Source organism: Metarhizium album (genome assembly GCF_000804445.1).
Source record: "Metarhizium album ARSEF 1941 chromosome Unknown scaffold_27, whole genome shotgun sequence".
NCBI lineage: Eukaryota > Fungi > Ascomycota > Sordariomycetes > Hypocreales > Clavicipitaceae > Metarhizium > Metarhizium album.
In genome coordinates this window covers 155,013-170,951 of record NW_024467601.1, presented here as the reverse complement: position 1 = coordinate 170,951, position 15,939 = coordinate 155,013, and the positions used below count along the sequence as shown (strand labels likewise).

The 15,939-nt window shown below is 55.9% G+C and overlaps 5 protein-coding genes across 5 annotated transcripts; 3 read left to right on the top strand and 2 right to left on the bottom strand.

Annotated features, from left to right (window-relative positions):
* Window positions 1-529: 529 nt before the first annotated feature.
* MAM_07097 (Pyridoxal phosphate-dependent enzyme, beta subunit) lies at window positions 530-2,515 on the top strand (the record flags this gene model as incomplete). Its single annotated transcript, XM_040825895.1, has 7 exons — window positions 530-722; window positions 778-970; window positions 1,040-1,163; window positions 1,218-1,308; window positions 1,383-1,443; window positions 1,502-1,862; window positions 1,922-2,515. The coding sequence occupies 7 exons, from the start codon at window positions 530-532 to the stop codon at window positions 2,513-2,515; spliced, it is 1,617 nt and encodes a 538-aa protein (XP_040676114.1).
* A 3,551-nt stretch (window positions 2,516-6,066) lies between these two features.
* MAM_07096 (uncharacterized protein) lies at window positions 6,067-6,501 on the top strand (the record flags this gene model as incomplete). Its single annotated transcript, XM_040825894.1, has 1 exon — window positions 6,067-6,501. The coding sequence occupies one exon, from the start codon at window positions 6,067-6,069 to the stop codon at window positions 6,499-6,501; it is 435 nt and encodes a 144-aa protein (XP_040676113.1).
* Window positions 6,502-7,425: 924 nt separating this feature from the next.
* On the bottom strand, window positions 7,426-8,982 carry MAM_07095 (Transcription factor Nrm1/Whi5; the record flags this gene model as incomplete). The annotated part of the gene is made up of 2 exons (XM_040825893.1): window positions 7,426-8,439; window positions 8,503-8,982. The coding sequence occupies 2 exons, from the start codon at window positions 8,980-8,982 to the stop codon at window positions 7,426-7,428; spliced, it is 1,494 nt and encodes a 497-aa protein (XP_040676112.1).
* Window positions 8,983-11,984: 3,002 nt separating this feature from the next.
* Window positions 11,985-13,565, bottom strand: MAM_07094 (C2HC5 finger protein; the record flags this gene model as incomplete). The annotated part of the gene is made up of 1 exon (XM_040825892.1): window positions 11,985-13,565. One exon carries the CDS (start codon window positions 13,563-13,565, stop codon window positions 11,985-11,987), a length of 1,581 nt encoding a protein of 526 aa, XP_040676111.1.
* A 904-nt stretch (window positions 13,566-14,469) lies between these two features.
* On the top strand, window positions 14,470-15,709 carry MAM_07093 (malate dehydrogenase; the record flags this gene model as incomplete). The annotated part of the gene is made up of 3 exons (XM_040825891.1): window positions 14,470-14,520; window positions 14,603-14,720; window positions 14,871-15,709. 3 exons carry the CDS (start codon window positions 14,470-14,472, stop codon window positions 15,707-15,709), a joined length of 1,008 nt encoding a protein of 335 aa, XP_040676110.1.
* Window positions 15,710-15,939: the final 230 nt, after the last annotated feature.

The window sequence follows — 15,939 nt, the reverse complement described above, 5'->3', positions numbered from 1 at the left end:
ATATCAGGGTGCCGCTTGCTCGCCAATCCCATGACTAGTCCATCCCGGTCAAAGATATCGCCTGCATCCCGTCCCCCAGACATCCAATGACAGGTAAGAAGTGCTCAAGGTACCGCACTATGATACTGTGATGGCGACTTGCGACATCCTTCGTTCTTCCTCCTCGCATCTGACGCCAGAGGACCATCTTCTTGGGGGTATTTCCATTCGATCAAGGCAGCAGTGGAATCAGCCTCCCAGGCCGGTATTGAGGTGGGATATGTTGCGCCGACAAGCCTCCTTCACATCAACCCCAACGTACTTACTCAGCTTTCTTCGCCTTGTAAATCTCGGCCTGTCGGGACTTCCTGCTGTCCCAAACTACCCGGGCCTTCGGGAGCTCCTGCTGTCCCATGTACTCGACATATATACGCCTGCTGGTCCTTTGCAGCTGAGTTTTGTTCTTTCAAATGTCGTTTCTCAAACCCCTAGACCGCGCTTGTCACTGCCGCCCCTTCACTATCGGTTGTCATTGCGGCAAGGAGACGTCATGGCGGGAATCAATCACCTCAATGTGTACTCGGGGCCAGACTCTGTGAGAGACTACTTTGACCCAGAATACCAGCCACTGCTTCCGCTGGTCGAGATCCCAGAATGTCTCAATCCCTACAGGGCCGACGGCGTGCGCATCTATGCCAAGATGATGTCGATGCACCCGGCAACCAATGTCAAAGTCATGCCAGGTGACTCGTCCCAGCTTCTCTACCATGTCTGGTCGAGGTACTAACTGGGGAGCAGCCATGAATTTGTTGGAGAAAGGCGTCGAAAAGGGGAAGACTACCACCGTGGTGGAGAGTTCGTCCGGATCAACCGTCATTTCCATGGCAATGGTCGCCCGAGCTTTTCACGGTATCAACGACGTTAATGCGTTCCTAAGCAACAAGACTAGCGAGACCAAGCTGCGTCTCATGCAATTTTTCGGCCTCAGTGTGTAGGCTTCAAACCCCCCCCCCCCTTCCTCCCCCTTCCTGATGTGCCGCATTCTGACGGCATCATACAGAACTCTTTTTGGCGGCCCTGCTCAACCAACGCCCGTCGATGAGCGAGGAGGCATTCGTGCGGCTTCTCGCAAGGCAGCCGAGTCGGCATCTGCATATTCTCCCAATCAGTACCAGAACCATGATGTGAGTTTCGCCGCCCTTCAATACGTGCGAGTTGAACTAATACCACGTAACAAGAACTGGAAAGCCCATGTCCGCTGGACGGGGCCACAGATCCATAAACAGTTGCCCGATATCAACGTTATTGTTGCTCCCATGGGTACATGTGGTAAGACTACTCCCAATGGGGTTCCGAATGGCCAACCTCCTGGGTATCAATCAATACTGACGAAGATGGGCGAGGCACAATGACTGGTCTTGGGACCTACTTCAAGGAAGCGAAACCGTCGGTTTGCCGGGTTGCGTAAGTCGTCCTCCCGGCCTCCGCATTCGTTGTTCACGTATATTTACGGCTCATGGAGCGTCTGTACTGCTGCCGGAGAGCGGGTTCCTGGACCCCGGGAATACTCCCTCCTGAACAAAGTCGAGTTCCCCTACAAGGATGCTGTCGATGCACTTGAGCATGTCGGAGCAAAGGAGTCGTATAGCCTCTCAATGGATCTCACCAGACAGGGTATTGTATGCGGGCCGTCTTCCGGCCTCGCCCTACAAGGCCTGTTTCAGCGTGTAGAAAAGAAGAAACAAGATGGAAGCCTGTCGCAGTTGGCCGGTCCCGATGGCGACATCAACTGCGTCTTCATTTGTTCGGATCTCCCCTACCAGTACCTGAATGAGTACTTTCAAAAGCTCGGGCCAGAAAAGTTCAGTCCCCTGAAAAATGAAGTATGTCCATCATTTGCGCAGAGGTAGAACTGACCATCCGTGGCTAATTGGCAACGCAGAGGCTTCGCACCGTCGATCTGTACCGGTACGACGACGCCTGGGAGAAAAGTGCGCTCGATGCGTTAGCGACCTACTTCACAATCCAACCAACAGCAAGCGACTGTACGGTGCTATCGCTGGCTGCTTCCGGCGAGCTGGAGCTGCGGAAGCATGTAGCTCCCATGCCAAACACCCAGGTACTGGACTTTCGTCGAGCTGTGGATTTCGACGGCTTCCACTTGCCGAGCTCAGTCAATGTTCCCCTTGAAACTCTCAGGGAGGGAGCCGCTCGCGGCAGCCCTTTTGCCAATCCAGTAGATGATTGCACAATGCTCGAAGAGCTGTGGCTTGAGCTCGAAGGTCTATTCACCACGCAAGACAAAAATGGGAAAAGGAACCTTGGCGCAGAGACTCTGATATCCATTTTAAAGAACAAGAGGGTTCTAACCGTTTGCTACGATGGCGACTGTGCTAGAGTTGCGAACAGTGTACTTCGTCACAGGGGGATTCAAGCGGCCAGCATTTCGGGTGGGATTGCGGCTCTATCAAAGGTCCAACTCTTCAATAATGATGTCGCCCAGCAAGCAAGCCATGTCGTTTCTGTGGAAGCCTGAAAGGAGAAACTGGGAAAAGTTCGAGACGTTATTGAGCAGCCGCACCCCATGGTTTTTACCAACATCTATTCTCATGCTTATTTCGTCATTCGGCTTCAGTGGCTGTCCAGTGCGCGAAACGCCGGGGCAACGACGTCTTGTATGGCTTGCTTCTTGTTCATCTCATTAGGAATTCATTCAAAATACCGAAGAAAATTGGATGGGATGTGGCGATGCAGTGGGCGTCCGAGATTCCTCCGATTCAACAATAGGCACAGAGAGCGGCAGGTGATAACAGGCTATTAACAGCATTTTGGAGTGGCGGATGACTTGACTCACCACCAAGGGCCGATTATAATATCAACAGCAAGCGCGCGCAGATGAGCAATGAGGCGTGTTTTCGGAATTCTGGGACAAAGCAGCTGGCGCTTTAAAATTCATTCTCCGAAGCAGGGGTTGGCCGGTCGAGAGCAGACAAAGGCTTTTCTTCTCGTGATCCTTTCTATATATGCATCGTTCATATTGTAAAAGAGTGTGCGATTAGATCATGAATATCAGCGCCTTTTGATCAAGCATCGGAACGCGTGTTAGTTTTCGAAATCCCTTGGCAAGCTAACCATTACGACGTGTCTGTCTCCTTTGAGGGATTCCCCTAATTTTGACATGGCTGTTGACCTTTTTCGTGAATAGCCTTGCTCATACCTGCCGAGGCGTCGACCAATCTGTCATGAGGCTGCGACGGACACCTTGGGACCGACTCTTCTTGAGGCAGACCGTAGACGATCAACTGCGGCGCCATCCCTGCCTCGCGTGATATCCGTAGCTCGCCCAATACCGTACTATATTCTCCGCGGGCAACTGCCTGACCATCCACAGCCCGCCTACGAATGCATCTCATAGGCCCCAGAGCGAGAAAATGGATGCTGCGCAATTTCAGCTGGACCCGAGGGGCGAGGGCCAGCTAAGCAGAGGGCCAACCTTGCCATTGAGAAACAATACGTGTCTACGTCTTCCATCCAATCCATGGCAGCCTCGTGGGAAGACAGCAGCGACCACAACTGTCTCGGTGGCCATTGCCTCGTCATTGCCCCTGTGACCTGGTATGGTGGCGCCGCTGTCTCCGCAGACTATACGAAAGCCACGGACCGTGTGGCGGCCACCCGGGGGCCAGGTTTTGGTGGTGGCTCGGGGCTTCTTGGCGATGAGGAATCATGGTCGCGGTGGTGCTTTGTGGCGAGGAGCGTGATGGACCGGATACTGCCCGCCGAGCTGCGTACTCCATAGCAAGGCTCGGCAGATCATCAGGCCTTGATGGCTTCAGTTCAGGCAGGCGTCAGCGTGTCGGGGGAAATTTTTGCGTCAGCATCACCCCCAAACAAACAAACAAACAAGCAAGCAAGCAAGCATGGCCTGCGTCCTTTTGCGGCCAGCACGACATGACCCCTTTTACCCAACAACGTGGTTCCAATCCACCTTGGGACTGTGGTGAAACGCCAACAAACCTGTTTCGTAGATGCGTTCGAGACTTGAATAGCCGGCGGCATCGAGTGGTGCTTGCGGCTTGCCCACGCGGACACGGTGAGTCCAGATCCAAGACTTGGCGACGCAAAGACCCTTCCATCTCCGGGGGGGTGTTTCCCTTTGTTCCACCAGCAGAACGGCTGTGCTCGGCACTGCTGGGGATGATGATTGATCAATGATGACACGGCGAAGGGAAGGGGGTTTCTGAAGAAAGCCCAATCAATGCTGTATGGATCTGCTGTGCACTACGGAGTAGTTAGTACTCGGTGCCCGTGTCTAATCTGCGTTTTACCCCACAAGAGTGGTTTCGATGGGCTCGCGGAGGGCTCGGTCAGAGACGATGATGATTGCCGGGCTGGCCCCGGTCTGGCCCCGGTTCCCAGTTCTCAAGTGAGTCAAGGACGGGCGCGGAAGCGTCTTTCGATTTCGTCTGTTGTTTTGCGTTGCGGGTTGCGGGTTGCGGGTTGCGCACCCACCAGCGGCCCGCCCGCCCGCACACCCACCACCAGATGATCTGACGGGCCAGGGCACATGGGAAATGGAACTAAATGGTGGGGTGGTAGAGTGCACCGTGTGATACGAGGCGAGGTCAGATCGTCGTGGTGTTGCGTGTTGCGTGATGTGTGTGTTGTGGTGGGCGAGGAGAGGGCGAAGCCAAGTCTGGCCGGCCGCCCGTGAACTGAGGCTCGTTACTAACAAAGTAACTGCTTGAGCGCTGGTGCCTTCTAAAGTTGACAGCGAAGAGTCAGCAACATGCATGCTTGGCTTGGCTTGGCTCGGCTTGGCTTGGCTTGGCTGGTGGCTGGTGGCCACCTTTTGTGCGTGCACGCAGCGTAGCGCAGCGCAGCGCAGCGCACAGCACAAAGCACAAAGACGCAAGTATCGGCGGCGTGTCGTCGTGTCGACAAACCTGTTTTCTGGTCCTTGCCGGCCGCCCGATTCTTTTCCTCCCCTTATTTCACATCTCATGCGCTTAATTTATTTTCTGTGGCTTTTTTCCTTCCCTTTCTTTTCCCGTTGCTCATGTTGTGTTCTGCCCTTTCTGTTTGGCGGTCTGGTCAGACAAGCTGGGCAAAGGTGCATGGGGAAATAACAAGGAACGCCGCGTCTTCGTCTTCCTTGCCCTCGAATCGGTTCTTGAAACAGGTTTTTTTCCTTTTCTAATTTGCCTGGCATGCAGTGAGCCTGCGATCCGAACCAAGATTCAGACGGCAGACACCGGCAGATAGGACCGCCGTCTTTGAAAAATAAATAACTACTGGTCGACTTTTTTTTCTTTTTTTTCTTTTTCTTTTTTCCTCTTCTGCTGCGTGCAACTTGAGCATTTTTGCCCTGATAGATGGGGAAGCCCGACGCACGCATTTGCTTTCAACTCTTTCTTTACGGGGGTTCGCTTTTTATCTGCGAGCGTCTTCATCTCGCTGCTCCTGGTCTCTGGAGAGATCGACTTTTCCCTATTGCTTGTTGAGAGACAGGGGCAGAAGAAGGAAAGAAAAAAGAAAAGAAAAAAAAAAGACGGAGAGAAGAGAAAGAAAACAAGTCGGTCGTTCTAGACCCGGCACTTGCCATCATGTCCAGATCGTGGAGCAGACGGCATGCACCTGCAAGCCCGATGGCAATGCCTTCAGCCGCACAACCGCAACCACAACCACAACCACAACCACAACCACAACCACAACCACAACCACAACCACAGCCGCCACTCCATCAGAAGCATCAGTGTCAACCTCAACCTCGGCCCAGCACGCAGCAGCAGCCAGCGCCCCAGCCTGGCCGCATGACATCATTCGCGCAGCGCTGGCGAGGCAGGAAACCTGTGCCTCCTCCCGCGGCCACTCACATCGAGGCCGCACCGCAGGCTCACAGCCCAGCCCTGCCCCAGCCTCGCCAGCGACCAGCCTACATACCCACCCACGCAGCCGCCAGCTTCGCGAGAACCGTGTCAACGCTGTCGACGACTCGCATCGACGAGCGGGATGAGCTTGCGTACGACGCGACCCCGACAGCCCTCCCCCTCCCCCGGCAGCCACCCGTCGTCAGACGCCCCCACGATGACGAGCTCAACAACCAACACCACCACGACCGACAGCCATGACGACGACTACGCAGCCTTTTTGGCAGAGGCGCAAGCAAACGACGTCGCCTTCCGATCGCGCTGGGCCCGGAGAGAACAGGCCCGAGAGCACCAGTGGGCGTCGAGCAACCTCGCCGGCCTGCCGCAGCAGAGCTTCAAGGCCCCGACGCAGCGGGACAGCGCCTATTACTCGGTTGCGTCTGTGTCACCCAGCAGCGCGAGCGGACCCGGGCCGCAGAAACGGCCGCCTCGTGGTCGGTGGTCTGCGCCTGTGCCCGCCTCCGGCTCCGGCTCCGGCCCCGTCCCCGCGTCACCCCCGACTCTCGAGCACAACCCGAGCAGGACGCTGGGCAGGCGCATCTCCGAGTACTTTAAGCCCTCCCCCAGCGCCGGTATGAGCGCAGTTGCATGAGGCATTGTTTCTGTTCCGGGGCCGCCTCGGGAAAAGGGGGCCGCGGCCGGCTCGACATTCGTTTGACATGGGCTTACGAGCCTACTTTGGCGTCTTCATCCGTTCGTAATGCCATCCATCATGCCGCCAAGCCTATCGGAACGGGGGAAATCGGGACATGGCATTACCGTCATGACGAGGCCCCATCTTCCAAGCGCAGTTGGGAGGGAAGAGGGGCCTTGAGCATACACCCACAACGTAATGTAGGACCGGCGTTTCTATTTCATCAACCATTCATCCTCACAGAGTGCGTATATACTATACTACACTCCCTTGGAATTACCCAAAATTCCTCTTGGAAACAGAAATATCCACATACGTTAAGTGCCTTGTGACCCAGCTGTGTCCAAAAAAAGATTCCAGGAAAGAAAACGCTCTTCCCAGTAATGATCCCCGGCGATTTTCTACTCCCCTTGCCCGAAAATGCCCAGTATCCCTCCCGTTCGTGCATTTCGACCGCGACACCCTGGCCCATCTCATTCATCATGGCCAACCGTCGAGGAGCGGGAATTAAGTTCCAATGGTTGTCTCGCATCTCCGCCTTCAACCGAAATATTACTACCAACCAGGGTGTTGTGCCACAGCACCCTCCCTCACCCCAAAGACGAAATGAAACGAGACCCAAAATGCAAAGGTATACATGACATGTAAATGTAATAATATAGTCTGAAAGAGAACATCCAAGATGGTAAAGAGAAATCCCCACGAGGAATCAATGCGAACCGACTACCACATGCTGGGATGTCGTCATAAAACTTCATTAAATGCCAGGTGTGTTGAATCTTGTGTGCCCCCCCTACGGTGCATCGCATCGTGGGCACAACGGGCAACGCCTGTCCCAGGGCGGAGGCCCGTCCGAAACCCAGTCGCGCCATTCTTATGGCATTATATTCCCATGGCCCCAGCTAGTCGATTACGGCCCGGCGGCAATTGGATCTCTTCATCGTCGGAACTGTCCGCCAGCTTTGCCCCAGCGCCGTCCAGCATCCGCTCAATGTCTTCGTCCCGCAGAGCCCTTCGGGCGGTGCCGTTACCGAGGCCCAGGCCGCTGGGCAATGACAGCGTAGTTTTGTGGCGGCTCGTCAGACTTGTAGCTTGTCGTTTGGGCGTGGATCTGTTGTGGGCCGTGTAACATTGCGGTTGCGGCGAGTCAAGGTCCATGGGAGAGGGCGGCGGAGGCACGCCGGGTGACTTGTCAAATCCGACCTTCTTAGCAGGAACGGAGGGCCGGCTTCCCGGCAGACCACGTCGAGGCCCGGATGGAAGAGCATGCCGTTCACCACCGCTTCTCGGAGGCGCGCTTGACTGCGGACCAGGTGAGCCTGACGGTGACAAGGTATGCTTCAAACTGGCCGAGTTTCCGGGACTGCTCATAAACAGAAGCGTCTCAATGGCATCTTGCTCCCTGATGTTCTTGTGATGCGGCGAGTACATGCTGGCATCCAAATGGATTTGTGACCTTCTTGTTTCGCGGCTGATGGGTGTAGTCTGGGCGGATCCATGGGCGGATGCTGAATGCGAGTGAGAAAGCATGGTGGGGGTATATCGAGGGCTGGAATTCCGTCGTGGGTTCGACCTCGGGGCAGGCATCGAGAAAGACGGCTGGATGGGGGCTGGCGGAGCCAGTGCTGGCTTATCAGAGTGTGTGGACGGCGGTGAAGTCGACTTGCCCCTGCACTTTATCGGTTCATGGACCACCTGTACCTGAGAAGGCGTTGCGGTTGCAGCCAGGGATGGGCTAGCAGAAGATCCCTTTCTCCGGTGTACCGTACATGTGCTCGACGCTGGGGACGCAGCCTGAGAGGCCAGGCTTTCAACCTCGTCGAGATTTCTCGTCTGCCATCCATTGCTCACTTTGACCATGGCGTAGGACAGCCTTGTCCGCAACTCTGCAGAAAGCTGTGCCAGATCAGTGTCGGTTTTCCAACGGCGAGGACACGGCTCCTTCAGACTCATGCATACCTCACCTATTGTACTTCCGGCTGTTGAGGCGACGCTGACGGCACTTGTAGTCCGGGAATGTCCTTTTACCGGACTGATGCTTCCGCTGCGCCCCTTGACTTCGCCGTCAACCATCCTCTTTCTCGAATGACCGACAGCATCCAGCCCCAGCCTATCTTGAACAGCGGCGATGGCAGACAGTTGATGCAGCTGGCTATCTTGACCAAATGTACCCGATGTTGCTTCACGACGAACATTGGCGTATCTGTTTTTCAACATGGCTGTTACCACTGCAACCGGAGGACCCTCCGGGCCACTTCCTGCATCGCTACCGAGGGGCGTGGCAGCCTGGTCTGTCGCAGAGGACACATTGGACGTCTGTGAGTTGGCATTGGACTGGTCTTGGCTCTGTGACGAATCGGTGCCGCTGTCGTGCCCTGACGATGCCGACAGATCTTGCCGGCGGACGGGCTCAGAGACGGTGTTGGAATCAACATCCATGGTGCTCACGACCGTCAGAATATTCTTCTGGACGGCTTGCGAGTTGGCGGCCACGTCGGATGTGAATCCGAGCGAGGCTGTCGAAGGCGTCGCGTGCGTATCCCTCTTGTGTTTCAACAAGTCTTGCAATGTCTTCGAGGTGGCGATTACTCGGATTCGGGCAAATCGCCGGAGTTGTGTTGCCGTCCGCGATCCAGCACAATCAATGCTCGCAGCTTAATCAAGGACGGTAGTGCGCGTGTTGCAGATCATAACACACACAGCGGCGTGCAGGTCGAGATGCGGATGGTCGGGCCCCCGCCTCTTGCCTGTGTTCCTACCAGCGGCGTGACAACAGCGTCGATTCGCAGCAACGCGTCAAGTCCAGCGGCGAGGGGGGCAGGAAGCGATGGAACAAGCTGTCGTGGGCGATGGACAGATCGGAACCGCAGGGTTGCTGACAGTCGCGAGGACGAAGGTGACTGCGATCTTGGGAGGGAAAAGTGGGAGCCGCGTCACGCCCGGCCGCCGTACGCCTCAAGCCTTCGGTTGAGCACTGAGGCCTGCTGACTCTTCCATGTGGTTACGCGGTGCGTTCGCGACGGATGCGGGACGACGACGATTCGCTGTGGCGCCGCGCCGCGTTCGAGGTCCATGCAGTTCCGTGCAGGTGGGCGCACCGCCCGAATAGGACAAGAACCAGCTGACATTTGGACTGACGCACGCAGTACGTACGAGGTAGTATCGACCCGGGTTCCGCCCCAGATACCTACCCAGGTGCTTACTTATCCAAGTAAGTGGTACCTAAGGTACTGACTTGAGAAGTAGGTAAGTGACCAGGTACTTGACTGAAGTACTCAAGTGCCTAGGCACGCAGATGGTACTTACTTAAGATAGCTGACTGACCTGACTGACTGACTGTCCGCCAACGCGGTGCAGGGCCCAGGCACCTGTTGGACCTGTTGGAGCGCCCCGCAGAGCTCTGCTTTAGGTTTTACGTGTTGGGCGCGTGGGTGCACATGTGCCCAGCCTTGGCCCCAGCAAGTCCCCACCACCCACCGCCGCTGTACACCAGACGCCCGCCCAAACCGTTTGCCTCGTTACAGCGCTTTGGCTGTGTTGCCGATACGGCGGTCGCCCGCAACGCCGGACTGACGTGATATACACGGCACATACACCAGCCAACTGACGGGCAGGGAGTAGTCACTGCCGACGGTGTGCTAGGAGAGCAAGAGAGTGAGTGAGCGACTCGGACAAGAAAAAGATGCAAAAGAGCCTAGTGGCTGAAGTAAAGGTTAGTCGCCCACAGCTACAGGTCAAGCCGAAAACTCCACATGCAGCGGCGTTGCTGCCACGCGAGTAATCAATTGTTACTAGCTCGTACTACCAAGTACATAACATGGTACTCCCAAGTACCTAGATACTTAGACTTGAGCACTAGGGTACTTCAGCAGCCAACTATTGAAGCATGTTTAGTGCGTCCCCCATGTGTTCCGGGATGCACATATGCCACCCGACGCTATCATTTCTTGAAGTGTAGAACTGTTGGTGATATCGGCGTTGTCCATGTCTGGTGTGCTGCAAAGGATTCTGCGCTGCAACCCATCTCGCCGCTTCTACCTGATCAGGAGTCAGGACTTTGTGCAATTGCGGGCTTTACGGCGTACTTGTAACCCCGAACCATGCCGCCCCGTCTCCTGTCCACAGGCTTCCACGCGCTTGACTACGCAGGTTTGAAGAGTACTCCGTACACAGACATCCAAATCCTCGTCGATTGATGGCATTGGGCGCATATCAACGTATCCCGCACGCGCACGGAAACACGATGAGTCTGTGCTGGGCTAGGCGCGCCCAGGCCGGCTCAAACCCAACAGCAAACGCGTGATCACGTGGCTCGATGTGATGCAGCCCACGTGGAGAAACAAGGATGGCCCTGGCTGTGGAACACAAAACGTTGAAAGTGAAAGTGGATTGAACCACCCCCTTGTACGGAGTAGCGATTGCATGATTATTGTTACAAGTTACGTTACCTACTTAATTAGTTATTCACTGCTCGCGCCATAACATCTCACCCTCAGACTCGATGCGTTCGGGAACAAGACCAAAGCCGACCGAGTGCTCGCTCTGTAGCCGACTAGCAGAGAGACGGCCGTTGCTACGATTGACGTGGATTCGAGGAGGCAATCCCATCCGTCTTGGCCAGTCTGTCTGCTGGCCGGAAAAGTGGCGACATGACGTGGCACGATGAGCAGCTCACGGTACAATGCAGACATCGACGCGCGGCAGACTTGTACGGCAGTTGCAATGTGCAACTTCGCCGACCATGCCACCGTAACACGGGCCTGCATTATGGGGAATGACGTGCGAATGGCCTCGCCGACTTTGGGACTCGAGGAAGTCGAGAAACTCGCGACATATTCCACGTCTGCCGGGGATCATCGCAAGCTGGGATTTGGGCACGTAGGGACATCAAGTTCTTGATGTAGCACGACGACAGCTCCGCGAGGGGAGATGGATTCTACAGCGACGACGAGGGAGGAATGCTGGGGCTTACCAGGGGCACGTCTCAAGTCCCTGGACCGGGGAAGCCATGTCGTTGTGGCTCAAGTTGCCGCTTCAGCAGCAAACCCATCACGATGGCGCCAGACACGTCCTAAGCATTGCGGGCCACTTGCATCGTTGGCAAAGGAGCTCCGGGCTGGCACAGAGACATTCTGGGCTACAGGAGGTAGTAACTACGCCGCAAAGGAGACGGTTGATGCTGTGACGCATGGTATGTTGGCTGTGTGACCGCAATTGTAGGTGAAACCACCGTCAGGATGCACGGTCCCCCTTCTCTTCATTCTGTCTGCCAGTTTTCGATAGAGCTCAACTTCTTCTGGAGGTGAAGTCCCAGCACGAGGTTCCATGTTCTTGCCGCTGTGAAAGTTCCTCCTCGGACTTGCGTTTCATGGCTCCGAGAGAGTCTTTTACATTCGTCGTCTATTATCGGTAAGATGCGACTCTACCTACTCGTTGAATCACTACCCACAAGCTGGTTCGTCGCCTCCGTCATTGTAGCCATATGCGCCGCCATCTAGGATCACATGCTCGTTGTTGTCAAGATCGTCTTGTACCCTTCGCCAGTCCTTCTTGCGCTCTTCTCGACTCCTGGCTGCCCCAAGATCCGGGCCCTTGCCCCTGGCCTCAAAAATAGGTCTCATGAGTGAGCCCAACAACGGATTCTTCCTAAAGGCTCCTCCGTTCGTACGATGTGATCCCCCCGTGTTTCCAGATGTCTCCCCCAATACCCCTTCGTCGGGCTCGCTATCAACGTCGTCATCGGGAGTCGCTGGTCTCTCGATTGCAGCCATCTTCCGTACTACTCTGCCTTGGACTACGTCAATGCTAATGACTTGCCGACGTTTTTCATAATCAGGTTGGGCGTTCCATTCCATCTCTCTCAAGAGCTTCTGTTGACGTTTCAACTCTTTGGCTCGCTCTTCTGGGCTGGCCCACATGCTTCCAGTACCATTCATTGCTCCCGTGACGTCGAAATCAGCGGCTTCATCCCGAACCGTCGTTCGCTTGGCATTTTGCGCTTGAAAGCCGAGCAGCCTGTCGCGATGCTGTCGAGCCTTGGCGGCCGCTTCGGATAGTGAACCACCAGCACTGGGGGCCGAGTCACTGCGCGCCTGCGTGAATGGCGCCGGCTTCTTTGATACCTCGGCTCGTCTATTTGCCGATGCATTGACTGCCATTTTCTCTCTCCCACGCTCGTCCTTGAGTTCTCTAACCATGGCCTGCACCTCGTCAGAACTCAGCAACGGTGAGCCACAGAAGGTGCACGGTCCTAGTCCTTCCTTCATACAGATCACTTTGCCGCAAGACAAGCAGTTTGGTGCCGCGCCTTGAAGCGGGTGCCGGGTCGCCACACAGTTGCAAGCCTCCCGTTTCCCGCTCTCGAGCGCAGGATTTGTCGTGATTTCCAGGGCCCGGATGGCCGCATCCAAATCCGCAAGGGCGGTAGATTGGCCGGCCATCGGTGTCCCACCCGCCACTGATACCTTGGCCGTGTTTGCTGGTGTCGGCTTCGGGGTCGACGTCCTCGAGGTCGGGCTTGACTTGGCCCTGGCCTTTGGTGGCCCATCCGATATCAGGTACCCTGCTGAAGAGGCATGCTGTTTGGGCCGAGCTTGAGCGGGCGGTGTGGCTGATCTAAACGCATGATTGCTGCTCGGTGCGCTAGTACGTTGCGGTATGTATTCGACGTCTTTGCTCTTCTTGTACGCCTGGCTTGATGGTCCGGCCGCGGCGTACCCGTCAACTCTTCTGGCTTCTGGCACACGAATCGCCGGCTTCTCCTTCTTCTTTTGGGAGCGCTTCGTCTTGGGCACTGCGTCGAGTGACTCTGCTTCCTTGGGTGACGTTTCCTGGGCTCCGGAGGGGTCTTTTCTGTGTGAATTGAATGATGCAATAAAATCCACCGCGAGGGGTGAATCTCCGAGCAAGTTGTTCAAGTGCGCAGCCGCCTCGGCCTTGGAGAGCATTGAAGCATATTGCAAGACCTGCTGAAGTTCTCCCTCGGGAAGAGGAAGCAGCTGTGAGAGCTGCGACAGAGACATTGCAGCAATGGTTGTCGAGAATGATTGCTGCGTTGGCGTGAATGTCGAGTGTGGTGTTGGATTCTCAGACATTTGTACTTTGTACTGAGCTGGCTCATCGCAGGCAGCAAGCAGACTTTCGCCCTGATGAGTCACTAGCGATTGCCTACCCTAGAGATGTCCGCTAGCGACGTCGGACCAACACTTGTGCTATGTATCGTGATTGAGATGAAACGAGGTGTCATTCCCGGCGCCGTTTCGGTATGGATGCTTTTACGATGAAAGAAGATGTTGACTTGCCATCTCAAATCACTCAGCCACCACTGTGCTGGTTTCCAGCGCACCCGAGCTTGCGCCGGGGTTGTGAGCGCTTCTGTTGGGCGACTGCAGTTGGGATGGCGGCACGACAACTGCAATGAAACACCAGGCTGCAGATTTCTTCGAGCAGCGTTCCTGAATCCTAACAACGTAGGTAGTCACTCCATCTCTGGGATACCACACCCGCGTTCGTCCAAGCCTCTCTCCGTGGCTCAATCACAGGTCGTCCTCGCATCTGGTCACCTGTAGCTTCATTCTGACCTCGGGGAATTACTTCACTGCACGTATTCCCGGATCCCGAACCTCAATTGTCCTCGCTCATCTTGGCAGAAACTTCTTCTGGACTGTACTCCGTGCTTTCTACTGGTGCCTTTCAGCCGAAAACCCCCGAGCTATACCCGATTGGGACGAGCACACCCTAGTTCTGTTCCTGTCCAGTGTCCACAAGTGCACACGGATCCGATGGCCACCTTTCCTCACCTGCAATCTTTTAATCTAACTTACTACTATTCCTCCCCCGTCGTCCTCCCAACGGATATCGCACTCACCCTCATTGCCTGGATTCTGCATCTACATCACCTCTCGTCCATACCCAATGCAACTCACCATGTTGGCCTCTAGAATCCAGCGCAGGGCTTTCTCTGCCTCTGCCCGCAACGTGAGTCTCTTCGCCGCCAATTGACGACCCCCGGCTGCGGTGACCTTCCTTGTCCTTCGGCTAACATACGCTGCGGCAATAGCTCTCCAAGGTTGCCGTCCTCGGTGCTGCCGGTGGCATCGGCCAGCCTCTTTCTTTGCTTCTCAAGCTGAACCCCAAGGTCACCGAGCTTGCCCTGTACGATATCCGCGGCGGACCCGGTATGTTGAAGAAACCTTTGCTCCTGAAAGGAGGCAGCCCGCCGCCCACTACGAGCGAGCGCCATGCGTCAATTTCCATTCGCAACCCGAATCCGTATTTCCCGGCACCCATGACTGAATACCCACCCAACTAACGTGACCGCTCGACAGGTGTCGCCGCTGACCTTTCCCACATCAACACCAAGTCCAACGTCAAGGGATATGAGCCCACTGCTGCTGGTCTCGCCGACTGCGTCAAAGACTCCGACATCGTCCTCATTCCCGCCGGTGTCCCCCGTAAGCCCGGCATGACCCGTGACGATCTCTTCAACACCAACGCCTCCATTGTCCGCGATCTCGCCAAGGCCGTTGCCGAGTCTGCTCCCAGCGCCAAGCTCCTCGTCATTGCCAACCCCGTCAACTCGACTGTCCCCATCTGCGCCGAGGTCTTCAAGGCCCGTGGTGTCTACAACCCCAAGACCCTCTTCGGCGTCACCACTCTGGATGTTGTCCGTGCTAGCCGCTTTGTCTCTGAGATCAAGGGCACCGACCCCAAGGACGAGAACATCACTGTCATCGGCGGCCACTCCGGTGTCACCATCGTGCCTCTCTTCAGCCAGAGCAACCACCCTGACCTGAGCTCCAACGCCGAGCTCGTCAAGCGTGTCCAGTTTGGTGGTGACGAGGTCGTCGAGGCCAAGGGCGGTGCGGGTTCTGCCACCCTCTCCATGGCCATGGCCGGTGCCCGCATGGCCGACTCTCTGCTCCGTGCTGGCGCCGGCGAGAAGGGTGTCATTGAGCCCACTTTCGTCGACTCGCCCCTCTTCAAGGACCAGGGCGTTGACTTCTTCTCCAGCAAGGTCGAGCTGGGGCCTGACGGTGTCAAGAAGATCCTGCCCGTCGGCGAGATCGACGCCGCTGAGGAGAAGCTTCTCAAGGCTTGCCTGGGTGACCTCAAGAAGAACATCGAGAAGGGTGTCGCTTTCGTTGCCCAGAACCCTGGAAAGTAAAATACAGTCCCTGGGCCACATCTCTGCTCTTCCATCTCTGCCAGATCTTGACGACCTGTAACGGGAAATTGGCCGATTTTCCATCTGATGCCAGAATTGGACGCGTGGGTTGGGTTGGAAGCGTGATACATGTACAAAAGTGATGAAACGGGGTCTATTCATGAGAGCGCAATGTGCTTTTAGTGTCTGTCCGACGCGAGGATTGGCCAAAAAAAACAAGAGAGACAATA